The 22,860-nt window shown below is 39.1% G+C and overlaps 2 protein-coding genes across 2 annotated transcripts; one reads left to right on the forward strand and one right to left on the reverse strand.

Moving 5' to 3' along the window:
- The first annotated feature begins 14,525 nt into the window (after positions 1-14,525).
- Positions 14,526-15,615, forward strand: LOC113317012. The gene has a single exon (XM_026565168.1). It carries the CDS (start codon positions 14,727-14,729, stop codon positions 15,246-15,248), a length of 522 nt encoding a protein of 173 aa, XP_026420953.1. The 5' UTR covers positions 14,526-14,726; the 3' UTR covers positions 15,249-15,615.
- Positions 15,616-16,710: 1,095 nt separating this feature from the next.
- On the reverse strand, positions 16,711-21,348 carry LOC113318814 (RNA-dependent RNA polymerase 2-like). Its single transcript, XM_026567068.1, has 4 exons — positions 20,754-21,348; positions 18,371-20,265; positions 17,816-17,966; positions 16,711-17,717 (listed from the first exon to the last, which is right to left on the reverse strand). Exons 1-4 carry the CDS (start codon positions 21,282-21,284, stop codon positions 16,965-16,967), a joined length of 3,330 nt encoding a protein of 1,109 aa, XP_026422853.1. The 5' UTR covers positions 21,285-21,348; the 3' UTR covers positions 16,711-16,964.
- Positions 21,349-22,860: the final 1,512 nt, after the last annotated feature.

The following is a 22,860-nucleotide window of genomic DNA, read 5'->3' on the forward strand; positions in this document are numbered from 1 at the left end:
AACAGATTCTGACGGTGGAGTTCCAGCAACCGTTGTACCAGAGTAGGCTGATGAGTGCTAAATAGTGCATATTTATATATATTTTTGTTGGCATTTAACTCATCTTTTGTGCATTAATTCTACATTTTATCCCATATTCTGTATTTTCATTGTTTTCAAGAATAAATATTTTTCTTACTTAATTTTTCATTTTTAGGTAACAAATAAAATCTGGATGAAGTGAGGAGCAAAAAGAGCAGAAAAGTAGTGAAAAGCCGGGAGGAATTACGCAAGGAAGCCGCGAAGAATGTTGTGCACAAGACCAAGAGGGTAGAAATGGGCTCAAGAAGGAGGAATTGTTCTTAAAGAAGTTATGGGCCTGGCATACCCAAGGCCCAAAACCCTTTCTCAAACCCATTTCCACTACCCAAGCCCGTATCGGATTTCAGCCGTCAGATTGAAGCATCTCAGCATCCTACGGTCGCTCCATCATCGCACATCAAACTCCGAAGCTCCCGCTTTACATCGCAACGCCGATCTCCATCTTGGGCCGTCCTTTTCGTTGCATTCCTCCATCCGACGGTCGCTACCCACAGCCTCCCATCTCATCGTTGGATCCACCTACCATCGTCACATCCTACGGATCAGCTCGCCAAACATCGAATCAGATGTTCCCGCTTCACACCCTAGCACCGATGCCTATACTACCACCCAAACACCTCCTTCTTCCCAAAACTTCATCTCCTTCACCCGACAGTTGCAGAGCTCTGCAACTCCACCACCTCCCCTCTCTGCCGCTGTCACTTCCGTCACCACCACCAGTTCCATCACTGCCACTACTATCTCTTCACCGACAACACCCCCATATCCCTAGCCTAGTTATTTTCTTCTCCTCACAACCTCTGAAACCCTAGGTTTTGGGGTGAGTAAAATAACTCGAAATTAGGGGACAATAGGAGCAGAGGAAGAGCATCAAGGACTAGAGGAGGCATGGGTCGAGCAGTTTGGGAGTTTGTAAGTTAAATTTTGTGTAATTTAAAAAAACCCTAATTTTCTGATTTGGGGATTTACAATTAGGGTTAGTGTTCTGGTATAAATTGTACACTGTGTAACATTGTGAGAAAAGAGGAGGAGACCCAAGTTTAATTTCAGTAAGAATTTTCTCTATCAATTGGTTTTTGTTCTGTGTTCTGTCCCTGTAGCTTTTCTCCATGTATAATAACCCTCTTAGTATCATGTTAGGCTCTCTAACTATGAACTAAACATCTTAACTGGGGCTAAGATGAAACCCTTAGCCTGAATGCTAATTTGTGTGCTGATGTGCTGCTGTTTATGCCAAGATAATTGTGTAAGATGAATTTTTGTTGATGAATACATGTTGCTTTCACCTAGAATGTCAAGCATCCTAGGTAGTTAGAATTCCTCTATGTTTGTTCACTGACTCTACATTGCTTGTTATTGTGTTTGATTAGTTGTGCTTTAAACAGACAACTAATGCTTGCCTTGATTTAGTGATTGGAGGTAATTTATCTATTCAAAGAAACTAAAGTAGTTCATTGGTTCACATGCTAGTATGGGCTGAGAGGTGAATTCTCAACCCTAGTTTCCATTCATCTGATTCACCATATCCTTATTACTGTTCAGAATTTTCCCCTCCTCATTTGCTTGTTCATCTTCAGTTCTGTGTAACTTTGCTTCAATCTCAATGATTGAATTAGTGTAATGTCCTGCCTCCAAGTCTGCTATTCAGTTAATGTGAATGATTGGTATCAATGATCAATGATTAGTGCTCCAGAAATAAATGTTAATGTTAATGATTCAGTTAATGTAAATGATTAGTAGTTAGTGATTAATGCTTCAGGAATAAAGACTGTGTTGAATTTGATGCTAACCTGAAGTCAATGCATTGAATGTTAATAACTGTTAGTGGAAATTTAATGCTTGTTCTGTTACTTCTGTTTAATAAATGCTAATTCTGTGTAATGATTGGGAAGTTAATAACTGCTAATGATTAGTTCTGTTGAATGCTAATGATTAGTTCTGTTTAATGTCACAATAAGAAAGATCACACTTGCTCCCCCTTGTCCCTGTGGAACTGACCTGTGCTGGCCCTGTGTTGCTTGCCGACACTGTGCACTTGCAGTAGAATTTTTAGGACTACATTTCTAGCCCCAACAAGTTTTTGGCGCCGCTGCCGGGGACTCGGTTGCGGCGCACTTGCTCTTTCTTTCTTGTGTTGTGTTGCTGAACTGCTGCTGTTCACTGAACTGTGCTGTGGAGCTGCTCCTCTTCTTGCTGTTGTGCTAAGCCTGTTGCTGAACTGGGCTGCCAAGCTGCTGTGCTGCTGCAGTTTTCTTTCCCTGTCAACCTACTCTTCCTGCTGCTTTGCTTTGTCCTGCTGCTGCGTGTGCTGCTGCTGCTGCTAGCCTCTCCCAAGCTGCTGCTCCTGCTGCTGTTGTGTTGCTGTTGCTGCTGCACTTGCAGCCTTGCTGAACCAAAAGCCCAACAGGGCCTCAGAAAACCAAAGCCGCGTAGGACGATCCAAGCCCAACTGGGCTTTAGCAACTTAAACCGAACAGCTGGGCTGTGCTATTCAGGTAGGCCTAACCCATGAGATAACCCAACTGGGCCTCATTAAATTCATCTGGGCTTGTGTTTAAGTATAATCTGGGCTTGTAATAATTTTTCAATTTTCTTTTTCTTTCTATTTGGGCCTGTAATAATTTTTAATTTTCTTTGTTTTTTTTCTTTTCTTTTATGGGCTTGTATTTATTGTTTGTGATTATTCTTTTTCTTATCTTTTGTGGGCTTGTCTTTTAATTTGGACTTTAGGTGTACATCCCATCCATTAGGCTCCTAACTTTACAAAACAAAAACAAAAAAATTAGGGCTCTACATTTTATAAACCAAAACCCACTCAAAACCAAATCATCAAAAAACCCATTTTAAACCAAAATATTGGGCCTTTTGTGGTTCAAAAATTGTTTCCGACTGCTCTGACCAACATGTTAGTTGAGGTACCTGCTAGGACATGATTGTGACCTACAGAGACCAAACAAACAGACTCGTTAGAATTAACCCGGACGATCCAATCGAAATCCTTAGTTCTGAGGTAGACAGTCCAGATCAATCAGAAACAATGGGAGAACCCCGTACACTCAAGGATTATATGTACCCAACTAGAACTAGTCAACCATCTTGTATTGTGCTACCCGAAGCCAATGGCCATTATGAGCTGAAATCGAGCACAATACAAATGCTTCCAGTTTTTAGAGGTGTAGAAAATGAAAATCCGTACCATCACGTGAGAGAGTTTGAGGAGATTTGTGGAACTCTGCGTTTCACTCAAATGTCTGACGAAATCCTAAAGTTGAGGCTTTTTCCTTTCTCCCTTAAAGATAAGGCTAAGGCCTGGCTGTATGCTTTACAGCCTCAATCCATCATGTCTTGGGATGACCTCATCAAGGAGTTTTTCAAAAAGTTTTTCCCAAATCACAAGACTGCGACAATTCGTCAAAGTCTGAATAGCTTTGTGCAATTAGAGGGTGAGACCCTAGCTAGATACTTGGAGAGATTCAATGAATTATTGCTCCAATGTCCCCATCATGGTTTTGAAAAATGGAGACTTGTGCAAATTTTGTATGAGGGTCTAGATGTGTCCACCCGAACAACGGTTGAGTCAATGTGCAATGGTCTTTTTGTAAATAAGACTGCTGATGCGTCTTGGGACTTCCTGATTGAAGTAGCTGAGAAGACGCAACAGTGGGAATCCATTCGTGAACCTAGAAAGACTACACCTGTAGCTAGGGTCCATAGGATTGAGTCTGATTTTGAAGGAAGTGTAAAGATGGCTGCGCTAGCAAGAAGAATAGAAGCGTTAGAACTACAGAAAAACGCAAACCCTTCTCCCACTACCTTTTGTGAACATGTCGAAATGGCTATCTGTGCTCTATGTAGTGGATCTGATCACCAAGTCAATGATTGTCCGGAAATGCATGCATTCCAGGAATCTAAGCTTGAGCAAGCAAATGCTATGTTTCAAAAACAAGAGCACAACCCATATTCACAGACCTACAATCCAGGATGGAGAAACCACCCCAACTTTTCATGGTCCAAAGGCCCTGCCCAAGGAGGACCATCTCAACCAAATCAAGGCTATCAAAACAACCAAGGCTACCAATACCCTAGAAATCCTCAACAGCAGTCGTACCCTCAATACACTGCTGATAAGAAATTGTCCAGCATTGAAGAAAGTATCAATCAATTGACCCAACATCTGATGAAAAACGAGAAAGCAACTGATCAGCGAGTCACCGCTCTAGAACTACAGATGGGTCAAATTTGCGATGCATTGAATACAAGAGAAAAGGGTAAACTTCCTAGCCAACCCCAACAAGAACCAAAGAGGATATTTCAAGCAGGCACAACATCATCATCTTGCGAAAGAACCTCACCCGATCAAGTCCATTCCATCACCACTCTCCGAAGTGGTAAAGTTGTTGAGAACAATGTAGGCATACCACAAACAAGTGAATCTGAGCCAAACTTAGCATTGCCTACACCACCTAAGGAAACCTCTAGTCCAGAAAAAGAATCCGAGCACATTAGTGAAGCCGACAAACCTACTGCTAGGAATGTCCCTCTACCTCCTAATGTTCCTATTGCTCCTTTTCCTCAGAGGTTAGTTCGCCAACAGATAAGCACCCACTACAATGAGATGTTAGAACTGTTTAAAAGAGTCAACATCAACATTCCTTTTCTTGAGGCAATTAAGCAAATCCCTGCATATGCCAAATTCCTCAAAGATTTGTGCACTCAAAAGCGCAAGATTAATGTGCACAAGCGTGCTTTCTTAGCTGAACAAGTGAGTTCCATTATTCTCAACAAAACTCCACCCAAGTTTAAGGACCCAGGTTGTCCAACCATCTCTTGCACTATCGGAGAACACACGGTCAATAGAGCTTTATTAGATCTAGGTGCAAGTGTGAACCTCCTGCCATATTCTGTTTATGTGCAGTTAGGTCTTGGAGAGTTGAAGCCTACACCTATAACTCTCCAATTGGCAGATCGATCTGTCAAAGTTCCCGTGGAGTGGAGTGGTAGAAGACGTTTTGATTAAGGTTGAAAAATTCTATTTTCCTGTAGACTTCATTGTCTTAGATACCCAACCTGTCCAAAACCCAAATTGTCACATTCCTGTCATTCTAGGACGTCCATTCCTGGCGACGTCCAATGCGATCATCAACTGTCGGAACGGAGTGTTGAAACTCTCTTTTGGAAACATGACTGTAGAATTGAATGCGTTTAATGTTAGTCAACAACCTGTGAATCTTGATGATGAGGAGATACATGAAGTCAATATGATTGAGAGTTTGATACAAGATTCATTGACTAGCATTATGTCAAAAGATCCCCTGCAAGCATGTTTGGAAGGTGTTAACATGGAGTTATATGATGAATACACTAGTGAAGTCCAATCTTTGCTCGAATCTGTACCTCAAATGGACATCACTAAGTGGCAGAATACAGTGGAACAACCCCCACTTTCTGAGGAGTTTGTTATATCTTCGGACGAGTCGCCTAAGGCCAACCAGGAATTGAAACCATTACCTGAGACTTTGAAGTATGCATTTCTAGGTCCTTCTGATACTTTACCTGTTATCATTTCTTCACAATTAAACATAGAACAGGAAAACAAGCTTTTAGGAGTCCTTGAGGAGCAGAAAGAAGCCTTAGGATGGACCATCTCAGATCTCAAAGGGATAAGCCCCACCATTTGCATGCACCACATTAATCTTGAAGAGAACGCCAAACCATCTAGGGAAATGCAAAGGAGACTTAACCCTAACATGAGAGAAGTCGTTAAGAGTGAGATCTTGAAGCTACTCGATGCGGGTATCATATATCCGATTTCAGATAGTAAATGGGTTAGTCCCATACAAGTTGTGCCTAAAAAGTCAGGCATTACTGTGGTTCGGAACGAAAAGAATGAGTTAGTCCCTTCACGTACAACCACAGGATGGCGAGTATGTGTCGACTACAGGAAGTTGAACACAGTAACAAGGAAGGATCACTTCCCGCTCCCTTTCATAGACCAAATGCTAGAACGTGTGTCTGGACACAGTCACTACTGTTTTCTAGATGGCTTTTCCGGTTATAACCAAATCCATATTGCACCAGAAGATCAGGAAAAAACTACATTCACGTGTCCATTTGGGACATTTGCTTTTAGGCGTATGCCCTTCGGGCTGTGTAATGCACCCGCTACTTTTCAGCGGTGCATGATGAGCATTTTTTCAGACATGATAGATAGTTTTCTCGAGATCTTTATGGATGATTTCTCTGTGTTTGGTTCCTCTTTTGACGAATGTCTGGACCATCTAGTCCTTGTGCTATCAAGATGTAAGCAAAAGAATCTGATTTTAAACTGGGAAAAATGCCACTTCATGGTGAACTCCGGCATAGTTCTAGGACACATCGTATCGGAAAAAGGAATTGAAGTAGATAAAGCTAAAGTCGACCTCATTCAGCAATTACCTCAACCCCACTCTGTGAAGGGGATTCGATCATTTTTAGGTCACGCTGGGTTCTACCGGCGATTCATCAAAAACTTTAGCCAAATCTCAAGACCTTTGTGTAACCTACTTGCCAAAGATGTTGTCTTTGACTTCGATGCTTCTTGTGTGAAGGCATGGGAAGAACTCAAGACTCTCCTCACCACCGCTCCTATAGTCCGACCACCAGATTGGAAACTGCCGTTCGAGCTCATGTGTGATGCCTCTGATTATGCCGTTGGCGCTGTTCTAGGGCAACGTGTTGATAGACTACCATATGTGATATACTATGCTAGTAAAACTCTTAATGATGCTCAACTCAACTATTCGACTACCGAGAAGGAGTTACTTGCCGTGGTTTTCGCATTAGACAAGTTTAGATCTTATCTGATAGGGTCTAAGATCATCATATACACAGACCATGCGGCTTTGAAGTATCTTCTTTCCAAGAAGGATGCTAAAGCTCGCCTTATTCGATGGATACTCTTATTACAGGAATTCGACATCGAAATCCGTGATAAGAAGGGGTGTGAAAATGTGGTTGCTGATCACTTGTCTAGATTAACTTTAGAGTCTATTCATGAATCTGAGCTGATTAGAGAATCATTCCCAGATGAACAGCTGATGTCTATCTCAGACCTTCCTTGGTTTGCTGATATCGTCAACTACCTTGCTGCAGGTAGGATGCCCTCACATTGGTCGAGACAAGACCGCTATAAGTTTTTGGCTGAAGTTAAACACTTCATCTGGGATGACCCATATCTGTTTAAGTATTGCCAGGACCAAATCATTAGGAGATGTGTCCCCAACACTGAACAGAAAGATGTGATATCTTTTTGCCATGACCAGGCATGTTGAGGCCATTTCAGTGCCAAGAAAACCGCTGCAAAGATCTTGCAGTGTGGATTCTATTGGCCATCATTGTTCAAGGATTGCCATGATTATTGTGTTGCTTGTGAACGCTGTCAAAAGCTAGGAAGCATTTCGAGGAGAAACATGATGCCATTGAACCCCATTCTGATTGTGGAGATTTTTGATGTTTGGGGGATCGACTTCATGGGTCCATTCCCTATTTCTGACGGTAGATTGTACATCCTAGTCGCAGTTGATTACGTTTCTAAGTGGGTAGAAGCCATAGCAACCAGAACAAATGACCACAAGGTGGTACTTTCATTCCTAAAGGAAAACATATTCGCACGTTTTGGTACCCCTAGAGCTATCATCAGTGACGGCGGTTCACATTTTCGTAACAAGTACTTTGAGTCTTTAGTACGCAAGTATGGCATAACTCACAAGGTTGCTACTCCGTACCACCCTCAGACTAGTGGACAAGTAGAAGTTTCTAATAGGGAAATTAAGCACATTCTGGAGAAGACGGTCAACCCGTCTAGGAAAGATTGGTCATTAAGGTTGAATGATGCTTTGTGGGCCTATAGAACAGCTTATAAGACACCAATTGGCATGTCCCCCTATCGTCTAGTGTATGGAAAGTCGTGCCATCTACCTGTGGAATTAGAACATCGTGCCTACTGGGCAATCAAGGAGCTAAACTTTTCTCTGGACGAAGCTGGAATTCAAAGGAAAGTTCAACTCAACGAGTTGGAAGAATTGAGGAATGAGGCTTATGACAGTGCCAAGCTGTACAAGCAGAAGATGAAGATGTTTCATGACAAGCGTATTCTGCGCAAATCCTTCACTCCTGGTCAGAAAGTCTTGCTGTATGACTCCCGATTACATCTTTTTCCAGGAAAACTGCGTTCCAGATGGAAGGGTCCGTACCTAGTACGCACAGTTTTTCCTCATGGAGCTGTAGAGTTGGAGGATGTCTCCAACAAGAACGTTTTCAAAGTCAACGGGCAGAGATTAAAGCCATTCCTTGAGCCATTCCCACCCGACATTGAAACAACCAACCTGGAGGACCCGGTCTATGTGGACTAAACTAGTCCACTCTTTCCCTAAATAACCAAACAGTTTTCCAAATGTTTTTCTCCCCTAAAAACCAAATTTTTCTTTTTCCATCCAAACCAAATGTCTCCCGACAAAACCAAAATTTTCCAAAAAGTCCAATCCCATTAAAAACCAAATTTTCTTGTAGATAATGTGTTAGTTAAATTTCCTTTTGTATATATTTGTGCTCATCCATTGTGACTGCTAATATGATGGATTTTTGCCTTGAATAACGGAGTTTTAATCGAGCTACCACCGTACAATCGGGTATTCTCTCTCCTTTTACTCTACTCAGCATGTTCCTCTTCATATATTGTTGTATAATTCTTTCCATGTTTTGAAACATTGAGGACAATGTTTAGTTTAGGTTTGGGGGTATGGAATGGATACCATGATAATATGCTATAATTGAAAACGAACTCCTTCTTCTTTTTGAAAAAATCGAAAAAAAAAAAAAAAAAAAAAAAAATGAAAAAAACATAAAAATGGAGCTCATTTACCTTGAAATGTTGACTCTTGTGCAAATATGTATTTTTATTAGGAGTCTTAGTCTAGATATTTAGGCACCCTGATTCTAGCACAATTCACATAGTGATAAGAAATTTGCACGCGCACGATCTACCAATACATGTATGGCCTCGATCTTCAAGGTGTTGGATAGGAAGTTACGATTGCCAATCACTTTAGAATACTGAACGAAACTTGACTAGCTTGTTCTTGGTTGGTTGGGATAGAAGGTGGAGGTTACATTAAGAAAGACAACCATCGAATTTAACTGGGTGCATCAAAAAGGGCTACCTCTTGCAAAGTGTCATGTAATTTTTATTTCTTGTTGTGTATCAAAAGTGTTCTGTGTTCTCTATCAAAAAAAAAAAAAAAAAAAAAAAAAAAAAAAATTATTAAAAAAAAAAAAAAAAAAAAAAAATCGAAAAAAAAAATGAAAAAAACATAAAAATGGAGCTCATTTACCTTGAAATGTTGACTCTTGTGCAAATATGTATTTTTATTAGGAGTCTTAGTCTAGATATTTAGGCACCCTGATTCTAGCACAATTCACATAGTGATAAGAAATTTGCACGCGCACGATCTACCAATACATGTATGGCCTCGATCTTCAAGGTGTTGGATAGGAAGTTACGATTGCCAATCACTTTAGAATACTGAACGAAACTTGACTAGCTTGTTCTTTGGTTGGTTGGGATAGAAGGTGGAGGTTACATTAAGAAAGACAACCATCGAATTTAACTGGGTGCATCAAAAAGGGCTACCTCTTGCAAAGTGTCATGTAATTTTTATTTCTTGTTGTTTATGTATCAAAAGTGTTCTGTGTTCTCTATCAAAAAAAAAAAAAAAAAAAAAAAAAAAAAAAAAAATATCAGAAAAATACCAAAAAAAAAAAAAATCAAGTATTTATCAATTCCATCATCTCTTGTTCCAAAAATAAAAAGAGATTTGTCAATGTAAATAAGAGTCATGTAAATAATCATCTTTTGTTGTTTCTTTTGTAATAGCAAGGAGGGTGTATGCCATTGATGTACAACGCGAGAAATTGTGAAATACCTCCAACTCATTCACAATTCTCGTAAAGTCCGGACAGCTAGCTAGATTTCGACCTCAGTTCTTAGCCTGAGAAACTATCTCTTGGTGATTAGTAGTCATGACTTCAGATCTTTCTTTACACATGTGTAGATACACTTTACACTCTTATCACATGTCCTTATTTGTTATCAGTGCTAGGATTGTGCCTTGATAGCTAGATTGACATCTCCATTTTGCTGTGAGCTTCTACTGTCTTGCACATGTCACATTTGATGGAATCTGAGCTTATATTTTGACCTAGAACTTTGTAGGTACGTTCTAAGCAAACCTTCACGAGACTTCAACTCGTCCACTAGGGACACTTAGTGGTTTAAAAGGCTTAGTGCATACGCTAAATGCATTCGAGAGACCAGCGACAGTGGTATAGGTAGGATTTCCTTAGTTTTGTTTTACTTGAGGACAAGTAAAATTCAGGTTTGGGGGTATTTGATGAGTGCTAAATAGTGCATATTTATATATATTTTGTTGGCATTTAACTCATCTTTTGTGCATTAATTCTACATTTTATCCCATATTCTGTATTTTCATTGTTTTCAAGAATAAATATTTTTCTTACTTAATTTTTCATTTTTAGGTAACAAATAAAATCTGGATGAAGTGAGGAGCAAAAAGAGCAGAAAAGTAGTGAAAAGCCGGGAGGAATTACGCAAGGAAGCCGCGAAGAATGTTGTGCACAAGACCAAGAGGGTAGAAATGGGCTCAAGAAGGAGGAATTGTTCTTAAAGAAGTTATGGGCCTGGCATACCCAAGGCCCAAAACCCTTTCTCAAACCCATTTCCACTACCCAAGCCCGTATCGGATTTCAGCCGTCAGATTGAAGCATCTCAGCATCCTACGGTCGCTCCATCATCGCACATCAAACTCCGAAGCTCCCGCTTTACATCGCAACGCCGATCTCCATCTTGGGCCGTCCTTTTCGTTGCATTCCTCCATCCGACGGTCGCTACCCACAGCCTCCCATCTCATCGTTGGATCCACCTACCATCGTCACATCCTACGGATCAGCTCGCCAAACATCGAATCAGATGTTCCCGCTTCACACCCTAGCACCGATGCCTATACTACCACCCAAACACCTCCTTCTTCCCAAAACTTCATCTCCTTCACCCGACAGTTGCAGAGCTCTGCAACTCCACCACCTCCCCTCTCTGCCGCTGTCACTTCCGTCACCACCACCAGTTCCATCACTGCCACTACTATCTCTTCACCGACAACACCCCCATATCCCTAGCCTAGTTATTTTCTTCTCCTCACAACCTCTGAAACCCTAGGTTTTGGGGTGAGTAAAATAACTCGAAATTAGGGGACAATAGGAGCAGAGGAAGAGCATCAAGGACTAGAGGAGGCATGGGTCGAGCAGATTTTGGGAGTTTGTAAGTTAAATTTTGTGTAATTTAAAAAAACCCTAATTTTCTGATTTGGGGATTTACAATTAGGGTTAGTGTTCTGGTATAAATTGTACACTGTGTAACATTGTGAGGAAAGAGGGAGGAGACCCAAGTTTAATTTCAGTAAGAATTTTCTCTATCAATTGGTTTTTGTTCTGTGTTCTGTCCCTGTAGCTTTTCTCCATGTATAATAACCCTCTTAGTATCATGTTAGGCTCTCTAACTATGAACTAAACATCTTAACTGGGGCTAAGATGAAACCCTTAGCCTGAATGCTAATTTGTGTGCTGATGTGCTGCTGTTTATGCCAAGATAATTGTGTAAGATGAATTTTTGTTGATGAATACATGTTGCTTTCACCTAGAATGTCAAGCATCCTAGGTAGTTAGAATTCCTCTATGTTTGTTCACTGACTCTACATTGCTTGTTATTGTGTTTGATTAGTTGTGCTTTAAACAGACAACTAATGCTTGCCTTGATTTAGTGATTGGAGGTAATTTATCTATTCAAAGAAACTAAAGTAGTTCATTGGTTCACATGCTAGTATGGGCTGAGAGGTGAATTCTCAACCCTAGTTTCCATTCATCTGATTCACCATATCCTTATTACTGTTCAGAAATTTTCCCCTCCTCATTTGCTTGTTCATCTTCAGTTCTCTGTGTAACTTTGCTTCAATCTCAATGATTGAATTAGTGTAATGTCCTGCCTCCAAGTCTGCTATTCAGTTAATGTGAATGATTGGTATCAATGATCAATGATTAGTGCTCCAGAAATAAATGTTAATGTTAATGATTCAGTTAATGTAAATGATTAGTAGTTAGTGATTAATGCTTCAGGAATAAAGACTGTGTTGAATTTGATGCTAACCTGAAGTCAATGCATTGAATGTTAATAACTGTTAGTGGAAATTTAATGCTTGTTCTGTTACTTCTGTTTAATAAATGCTAATTCTGTGTAATGATTGGGAAGTTAATAACTGCTAATGATTAGTTCTGTTGAATGCTAATGATTAGTTCTGTTTAATGTCACAATAAGAAAGATCACACTTGCTCCCCCTTGTCCCTGTGGAACTGACCTGTGCTGGCCCTGTGTTGCTTGCCGACACTGTGCACTTGCAGTAGAATTTTTAGGACTACATTTCTAGCCCCAACATAGGCTGAGAAGGATGAAGGATTGGAGTTGAACCAGAGAATTTTGTTGGGGGTCAACAATCTCCAGTGCCCGGGGCGCATCCTTTTGTGTCATCTATGCGAATGACTCGGAGCCGAACTCGTAGTGTCAGCCAAGGAACTCGAAGTATGACTTGCCAGAATCAGAAGTAAATAAATATGGTTTTCTTCAATCTACAAGCCATGGAACTCTAAGAAAGTAATTATGTTTTGTTGTTCTAGTACTAGCCAAGAGAGGGTGAGGTGTTATTGGTTGTTTTCTATTTATACTATTTTGGACTATGTTTAGTTGATGGATATTGTAAGGATGTTTGTGATTGATGGGTACTGTTAAATTTATGGTATTTGGTTTATCTTGATCATGTATGTGATGAGGTTGTTGTTGATGATGTGAATGGTGTTGTTGTTTATAGTGGATCTGAGAGTGACTGATTAGGAATTCGATATAATCCGGCAAGTAATTAGAATTTGGTTTCAGGGGTATGAGTAGGTGATAGGATTTCAGGGCTTTCACATGTGAAAACTTTTTGAAGATATGAACAATAGGATATATGGATACAGATATAAAATGATAGGTCTGACTGCTAGTGACAGATAACTTGTATTTGATTTGATTAGGTCTAGCTATCAGAGAACTGACTTTTCCCATGGAAAAGCAGTGATTGGCATCAGTAAAATTGGTGATGATGTTATCATTATAAGAAGAACATGTGATATCATCCATTCTTGGAGATTCTGAGATGCTTGTAGTACTAGTAATTTCTGCAAAACTTGTAATACTTGTAAACTTTGTAATTTCTGTGACTCTTGAGACTCCTATGATATTTTCCTTAGGTGAATTGAGGCAGTTGCAGTTGCATAGGTGATTTTGAGCAAAATGCTCCATATGGATTAGGATTGAGGGTACAGAAGAAATATCTAGTACCAGGTAAAGGGATCGGCAATGAGAATCATAGAAGTCGATGAAGAAAGTAGAGATTCGGTTACATTCCGGAGGAGTCCGATGAAAGAAACTAACCGTTATGTCACAAGAAGACAGAGATCACGACTAGAAGATGCCGGAAGAAGAAATTCACGAAAAGATGAGAAAAAGAGCCGCACAGATGAGAGAGAATCATTATAATAAAGTCATCACCTAAACCGTCACATCTGATATTATGTACCTCTTTATGGTTCAATTATTAGCTTTATTACTTGTTTTATACATATTTTAGCATGAATGGTATGAGACGTGGAGTTAGAAAACAACAACTACACTAAGAAAAGTAGAAAACCCTCTTGTTATCTGTCATTTTCTTCTCCATGGACACTGTCAATTAATCCTATAGATGATGTCCGTATACATGCTCGACGTTTCTCCTTTTTTTTTTTTTTTTTTTTTTTTTTTTTTTGGTTTTTTGACACATTTGGGTGCATCTTTGAGGACACTCGTTGATAATAATTATTCTATGATTATCAGTGACGCCATATAGAATATGCTTGCAAGATAGGGTTTCTTCTAAAACAAAATACACAAGTGATCGAAATTAGCTGTCCTAGTTGTTGCTCGATGTTCCATCATCAACTAGACATGTCAAAGAATAGGGACACATGACAATGGCATGCAACTATATACAATTCCACTAATCTCCGGTGCACTGAATCAGCACCCATAACAAATCCACAGCGCCACTAATCCCTGTCATTAACATTTGTTAAACATAGCCGTTGGGAAATTAATTAATAAAAGAAAAACCAACAAATCAACTAAACTCGGGATTATCGGGGAATACAGTTGTACAGTAGGTCCGGATTAGCATGACGTTAAAGTCACAACACGTCTAGTCACCGGCTACACCCGGTCACACGCCAACCAATTGTGTTCTTTGTCCGTTATTATTATTCCTTTCACACAAACCGAAAACCCTAGAAAAGGAGAAAGATAGAAGAAAGAGTCCACAGAGCGAGCGATAGATAGAGACAATGGAGAGAAAAACAGAGCTTCACGTTTAGAAGGTCATCAGTTCATCAACACACTCAAGAGAAAACCCACACACCCTTTTTCTTCTTTCTTTCCTTCTTCGGTGGAAATTGAAAATCAGTGAGAATTAATGGAGAATTCTGGAGTCGGGATGAGCAGAGGAGGAAGCGGAGAAGTATTGGAGCCATTAAGTGAAGAAATGGCAGATATTGTGTATGCAAATAATAATCGAGGATGTTGTTTTTGGATTCCGTGTTTAGGTTCAAATAATCGACGATCAGAAACTGATAGATTAGTCTGGTGGGATCGTGATAGAGATAATCGAACGCCTGAAAATCATCACGGTGAAGATAAATGGTGGAAGAAAGGATGGAATGCTATCATGAAAGTAAGAGAATGGTCTGAAATAATGGCAGGTCCCAAATGGAAAACTTTTATACGCCGATTTAATAAGAACGGGAATAACAATAAATCGGGTAAATTCCAGTATGATCCGCTGAGTTATGCACTTAATTTTGATGAAGGTCCAGGGCAAAGTGGTCAATCAGATGAAGATTATGCTTACCGTGATTTCTCTTCGAGGTATGCCGCCATTCCTATCTCTGCTAAATCGTCAATGGATCTCGGTAAAGATGGACCATCTTTTGTTTGATGAGATTAAAATATTCACCGTTTGATTAATATGCGCCTGTGATGCTGAAATGCGCTGGCTGTTTAAAGTGAGCCACTTGTGATCATTGAGAGAGAGATATTCTTTTATTCTTCTACTTGGATTGGAGATGGTGGTTGTGGCTGTGAACTTTGATTTTTTGATGGGGGCAAACAGGTGGCTCTGGTGGGGTCTTAGGTTTTTTTTTTTGTTTCTTTTCTTTTAATTTTGATGATTTGTTGGGTGGTGGTGGAGGATTTCTTATTTATTTGTATAGAAAAGATACCTGCAAATAAGAAATTATAGGTTTTTATTTTTCTTAATGAAAATTAATTAATAAAATAAGATCAATGCAATATGATTATAGCTAGTTGGAAAGACTTGTATTTTACTCCTCTTTTTGTTTATTTTTACAGAATTTTTGTTTTGTCTTTTCCATTAATTAAAGAATTGAGTTTAGCTGAAGTTTTAGTGAAAATTATTTTGTTTTTTTATGTTCCACATGGAGTGTTTTTGGTACTTTGTTCTTCTGAAGTTATTGCTTTTGTCACTGCATAGCCCACCAAAACTTTGGTGGAAACGGCTCATTTTGACGGAGAAAACAAAAGAGTGAGGTCATAAAACCCTTGCTTACATTAAGTTATCTAGTTGAAGTTTGCACAATTATATCCTTATGGATAATAATTAACGAAATTTTGAAATGATTAATCTCTCAAACTACATCACGGATGTTCGTAAATTTTATACCATTGAAAAACATTTTGAAACACCTACGTAACGAATATAAACATGCCTATTAAATTATGCATTTTTTTTTATATTTCTTATAATCAATTAAAAGGGTAATTTTAGAAATATTTCCTTATTTAGTGATATAAGTCACTTAATGATGGGATAAAATTAAAAACCAAATAGATCACTTAATGGTGGGACGGAGGGAGTATCTTATTGTCCTCACCTCATTCTCACAGAATCACAGAAGAGAAGATAAGTGGCTCAGGCCTCGGTGTTTCTTATCAGAAAAAAAAAAAAACAAACGCAAAGTGGCTCAGTGTTGAGCCGAGTGGGGTGTGAATGGATCTTCACTTTCTTATTTGGTGTTGTTGCAAGGTGTCCCCTATCCAGAAAAAAGGTGCCAAGTTTACATATACATTTAGATTTGGTAAGGAAAAGTTGAGTCTAGGAAGGGTCTCCGGTGTCTAGGGATAATTTTCGGAGTATCTAAAATGAATAAGCAATACATATGGCATTATTGCTAGATTTGATTTGTCAATTATGAGACCTCTTATTCCGAAGTATCCAAAAATGAATGATCAAAGGATATATATGATATTAAAGTTAGATTTCTTACTTATGAGTATCACGATTCTAATCCCATTCCAATAATACTGTATCAGACTAAGATCGGTAAGAAGCAACGGCAGATGCAGTACACCTGATTTTGTGACTTCTAAGATTAAACTTGTTTTAAGACTGAAAAGGAGTTTTTAGGATAACATAATTGTTTCAGAAAAGGTTTAACAAACTTGCAACACAACCGACATTCCTAAGTATACTACATACTTGAAAAAAAGAGTAAAGCACCTTCAAAAGAAACTTTTACAACACGATCCCCCATGGCCTGTAGTCTTCAACTAAACTTCCCATACTGATAATGTAAGGTGACAAACTCGTAATTTGTACAGTTTCTGATCTGCCACCAATTGCATAGCATCCAATTTATGTTCTGGCAGTTCTCCGTTTTTGCTTTATATCAAGCAACTTATCACCAAAAATCCATGGAAAGCTCAAGAAATTCTTACCATCTGCACAGTAATTTGGGTGATAAGTTACATGATACCATGCTGAGGCCATCTTCTTGTGTTCATGGTTCCTGCAGCTACTGTGGAACCATTCTTTTGCTTCTTTCTGTAAAGTCTTAGTGGAGTCTATGATTCGATCTTTCATATCTGTGTATCTCCTTTTGTCTTTTTGTAAATATGCTGACAAATCCCTCAGATTACCAGTTAGCATCTCTTCTTCAGTTTCTGCTCCATAGTAATCCATCAAACAAATCAGTTTCTCTGCATACATGTTTCTGTGACTTTCAGCAGTTTCTAGGTATTTTTCAAATCCATTCTCTTCGAGATCAGCATCATAAGTATATTGACCTTGACCAACTAATTCCATTGAGTTCTCTTTTCGATCAAGTGTTGCACGGTAGAGTTTTCCTAATACTCCAGAAGAAGGGTACATGGCCCTGTCTTCCCTCTCCATGAAATCTGGATACTCCCTAGGTCTCAACACTCTTGGCATCTCTGCTGGTGCTCCAGTCTTGGCAAAATCAACGGCCATGGAATGAAGAGTTGCTAACTCGAGGCATTTCGAACTCCTGGCTTTTTCTGGTTCACGGTCTGCATGAACCAAGTGTGCAGTGGAGATCATGCCAAGTGTGTCGTTTATCATGTAATCAACAAAGAATTTTTGGATTTCCTGCATATGAGTAGGTGAGAAAAACACCTTGTGAATTGGGTTTTAATGCGTTAAATTTTGATAGTTTATACACATAATGAGGTCCACTAAATATTCACCTCAATAGTAACATCATGATCCATTATGCGAGGTCTACGAGCAATGTAGTCCATTGGTGTATCATTCCGCAACGGGATGAGATTTTCATCCCAGCATACAAAATACAAGTCACCATCCAGATCACCACCAGAGCATTCATTTGGATGAGGCCTGTAATGAAACACCATTTGTTAGAGAAAACTCTTTTGGCTAAAAATTGTCCTAAGACCTTCCAATTAGGAGTCACGTCATTTATATGGGCTTCTGCTCATTAATCCAAACAGACAATTAGCAATCCACTTGCAAAAATTAGGCATTTTAGGGGTTTTACTTTCCTATTAGTGTTTTCCTTGTGGATGCTCAAGATTGCTTCATTTATCAAATAATGAGTTTTGTCTCGGAGACTATGAATCACCTTCTAGCTAAGCTAAGGCAAAATTGACTTGTATAAAATGATTAATTGCTAACTTACTTTGCAATATTTCAATGATGTGAAGCCTATAAGTGTAACTAATTCACGCCTCTCCTACTTAACAAATGGGAGAAATAATGAAGATAAGGAAGAAAGAATATACCTCTCTCCTTTTTGGGGAAAAACTAGACAATCTGTCAAGCCCTTCGCTTCTAATAGTGGTTCATAGACGGCATTGAGCACTCTGATATCACCTGGATGAAGACAAGGATTCTTGGTGACAACCACTTTCCCCACTACTATTGCTGTCTTATCCTTGACCATGTGAAAAAACGGCTGACTACCGCATTGAAGTTCTTCCGCTGTCATGGTCACACGGACATATGCTTGACCATAGTCTAATGTGGCAGTTTCATCCAAGCATCCGATCAAAAGTCGGCCCTTCGGAACAAAGATACGGGATCTACTTCTAATATCCGATAACTGCTGATCTCGATATTCCCTTAGCATCATGAAAAGGTAAGGCTCTGAGCTTGGTTCATAGCCCTGAAGTAACATTTGTAGTAGTATGCGCTTAATCTCACCCGCATTCATCCCTCCCAAGCCTCTAATAGCAACCTCACGATTTGTTAAGATTTGATCAAGAAGATGAATTTGGGCTTGTTGCAATGCTATAAATTTTTCATCCTCTATCCCCAAAGTAGAGAGAAGAGTAACAATCTCCCGGTTTAAATAGCAAGGCATCCACTGACTGCAACTAGTGATACAAAGCATTCTATTCTTTGAACTAAATTTTTTCATGCTTTCCCTCAGAGATAGCTTCCGAAAGGAATTACGGTCAACGACTAGAACGCCCTTATACCCACCATATCGAATTTGAAAAGCCCACGGCATACGCTCCAACTCACACTTCTTAGAAACTGTTTTGGCAAAAGAGAGTGAAATTTTACCAATCCCATCTGAGAAACAATACTTAATTCCATCAGTGGTAGCTTCAATCTCAGGAATCGTTTCAACATCTTGTTGCGGAACGTCAAGCGCTTGCTTAGAAGAACTAAACAACTGACCCATTCTTGCCGCACATTTCGACACACTTCGGATTCTATTAAAACAACCCATCCATTCCCTAATGTCTTTTGCACTTATTTTGTCATTAGACGCAAACATCCATACTGAACTTGAACGAAGTTGGCTTGCTGAGAAGGCTAGGAACTCGAACCTCTTGGTTCCGATCACAATCCCATTACTGAGAACAGACAATATGCGATGGTATATACTAGTTCTATATGGTTTCGAGAAGATACCTTGCTCAATACTTGTTGTAACAGCATCAGATTGGAGTTTACCCCAATCTTCTTCAACAAAGGTAACCCTCATAAAATCAGATACACGTTCCGCAAAATGCTTAACGACGTAATTCCAGGATTCTACTTCAGGACCCAACAGATAGATTTTAGTAGGGGTAATGAGGGCCCTATGACAACTCATTAATTCATTGTTTTTCAACTTTCTCTCTGATGATGAAGGTTTATGGCCCATACTAGCATGTAGCTGACGCTGAATGAAAGATATAACCTCATAGGAAGTGGACTTCACCTGTCGCAGCTTTCTGAGAATTCTAGTCGCAGAATCCAAGGATAAACTGCTTAGAATCTCAATCACATCAGAATTCACTGCCAGAACGCTAAGTTTTTGGGCATGAACCAAAGAATTCAGCTGGAAAAGGATCTCATATGGTAACTTAGAATCTGATGGACATCTTATTAGTGGAACTAGATCTGAACCGGAACAAGATTGCTCGACCTGTTCTAAAGAGAAAATCTTAGACTCTCCTTCATAACGCGGGAAGTTGTTAATAATATCAGAAAAGGAAGTTCCCTCATCAAGTTGCCAAACAAACGCAGATGATTTCCCAATTGACTTCAAGGCAGAAAATTCTGTTGTCCGAACCCATAGAAACTCAAAACTTTCCTTAAATATAGAGTACCGATTGTTTCCAGCGCTCGCACCATTGTCGGGTTTTGATATTTTGTGATAGATCTTCGGAGCAAATTTAAGCTGAAAAACATTTACATATGTTAAACGTAAGGTATTTCACAGTCACAATTTATCTTCTAAAAATTAAGAAGTGATTTTGTAATCCAAAGCGATAAACTGCGATACGAACTAAGACCAAACCATGGAAGAATTTGTAGCTTAAAGTGATAACACAGGTAGTGGAATATGTACGAGCATGCCGTACCCATTTCCTAGCATAATCATATCCATCAAGTATACTGGGTTAAGTCTGCATGCATCGTCACATATAACTTCACACTTACAGTTGTGCTATCAAAATTTAAATGACAAAGTGATTATCCTAATCTTGTAAAGCATGAATGCTTCTAGCAAAATGCAATGAGCATGACGAAATTTAGCACAAGAACTTAGGCATAATCACATCCATCAAGTATGCAAGTTAGTCTGCATGCATTGGGCTTACACTGGGCAAATCACATTGTGTATACCACGGGAAAAAAAAATCAAAGATATAAGCAAATGTATACCTTCAAAAGAAGTGCATTAGCTTCCTCAGCACCCAAACAATAGCCAGCACTGGAAATAACATCCCCAAATTGAACCACTAACTTAAAAGTCTCACCATTCTCAACAACCCAAAACTCAACCCTATGTTTCTCAGGCAAAACGTCCACTTTGACACTCTTCCATGACTCCAAAACATTAAACCTATCATTCTGAACCACGAAACCCACATTCAAAACTCCACCACCTACTCGATTATAACTTTGGGTAGGTCTAACAATGATCTCTTTAAAAGAAGGTGAAATCTTGAGATTAATACCCTGAAAAATAAGTTTCCCAGTTTCTGAGAGATGATTTATAGTGTTGACTGAGTCTATGGTTTCGAATTGAACTAAACCATGACCTTTTGATTTCCAATTTTTATGCTCAGTGAATATTTCTAGGGCATAGACTGTGTCTTTACCTAGTATGTCTTCGAAGAATTTGAGAAGGTCTTTAGCTATGACTGTTAAGGGTATGTTTGATACTCGCAATGTTGTTGCTCCTACAGCCATTGCTGTAGAGAGAGGGGAAGAAGAAGGATGAGTGCAGTGAGAGACTGAGGGTTTTTCTACTCGGTTTTTGTTTTTTTATACAGAGAAACTGATGACAAACAAAAGAGAGGGATTCTAGAGAAGGGACTACTTTGACCTGTTTGTGTTTGCGAGCGTGTGTGGTTTGACCTTTTTTGTTAGTCACGAGATCCTGTCGTCAACAACATTTTGGGCTGATTGTTAGCTCACAAGGGGTCACTTGTGAAGTTTTGAGGCCCAGCGCGGAATCTTTTTTTGTTTATTGGGGCCGCAACTACTCTCACCGAGGGGTGAGCATAAACCCGTCAATCCGACCCAACCCACCCGTAATTTGGCGGGTGGACACTGAACCTGCTTATGGATGGGTTGGATGTGGATGCATTTTTGAAAACTCAGTAAATATTGGATGGGTGCGAGTCTAAGAATCTATTGTACGTCCACACCCACCAAGTTAGGGATAAATGAGAAAATATAGTAAACATTTGGGTTGTTTTTATATTTTATAAATTACATAATTATTAATGTTTTATTTTCTAACCTGATTATTTCTCTTGCAACAATTCGCAAGTAGCAACCAGCACAACATCATTCCAACTTGAAGATTTAAGATCGATTTCCCTTTAAAAAAAATGGAATCCATTTTATATAAGTGTGTTGATGGTGGATTTTTGATAAAGGATAAAATCATAATCTTACATATCCTGGTCCAACAATTAAACGAGTATGTAATATTCATGTCTCATGTTTAAGCATGATAGCTCATGCTGTGACAATCTCTGACTGAGTGTACTGCCTCTCAGAGCATACATAAATATGTGATTATTAAAGCCTCTCAGCTGAGCTTTCGATATTCCGTATATTTCATCAATGCTGAGCAATTTCAGCAATCAATTCTGTATAGAATCGAAATTATTGGACGGATCCTAGATGTATTAATCACTAGTGTAGAGCAATAACGTTTTCAGGATGCCGCAATGTTCCTTGTACAGAATAAACATTCAAAACGAGTATGACGCTTCAACTAGCTCATACCTCGATTTTCGAATAATTATAATGCTCCTAGACTGCTTGACTGCTAGTATAGAGCCATCAATTAATTATTTCTAGTCGCGGGATTCATCAATTGAATTTATAGAAAATATCCTACGTTCATTATAATATTTTGTTACTTCAATTCATAGCTTTTCCCAGCAGAATTTCATGGGTTAGTAATAAATATTCAACGTACGGGCATCTGGGCTATCACTTAGTAAGCCCTAAGAAAAAGGTGCGAGTGTACTTTACAATAATGCATGAACGAGCACCCAAATGCACGAACGAGCATTCAAAACATGTACCAACGAGGAAATCTATGCAAAATAGGGAAGAAAAATAATAATCCATTCGTACCACATATATATATACGGATGGATCGATTCTCTTAAATTAAGAAACCTTTTTTGATTTCACAAATATCCATATGTTTTCCTGTTTTTTCCTTTGTTATATTTCCTATGTTAGAGACATAAACTCAATTGTTAGGATAACCAAGCAACATAAATAAGGGTAAAATAGTTAA

This window comes from Papaver somniferum, chromosome 10, assembly GCF_003573695.1.
Source record: "Papaver somniferum cultivar HN1 chromosome 10, ASM357369v1, whole genome shotgun sequence".
NCBI classification, from domain to species: Eukaryota; Viridiplantae; Streptophyta; class Magnoliopsida; order Ranunculales; family Papaveraceae; genus Papaver; species Papaver somniferum.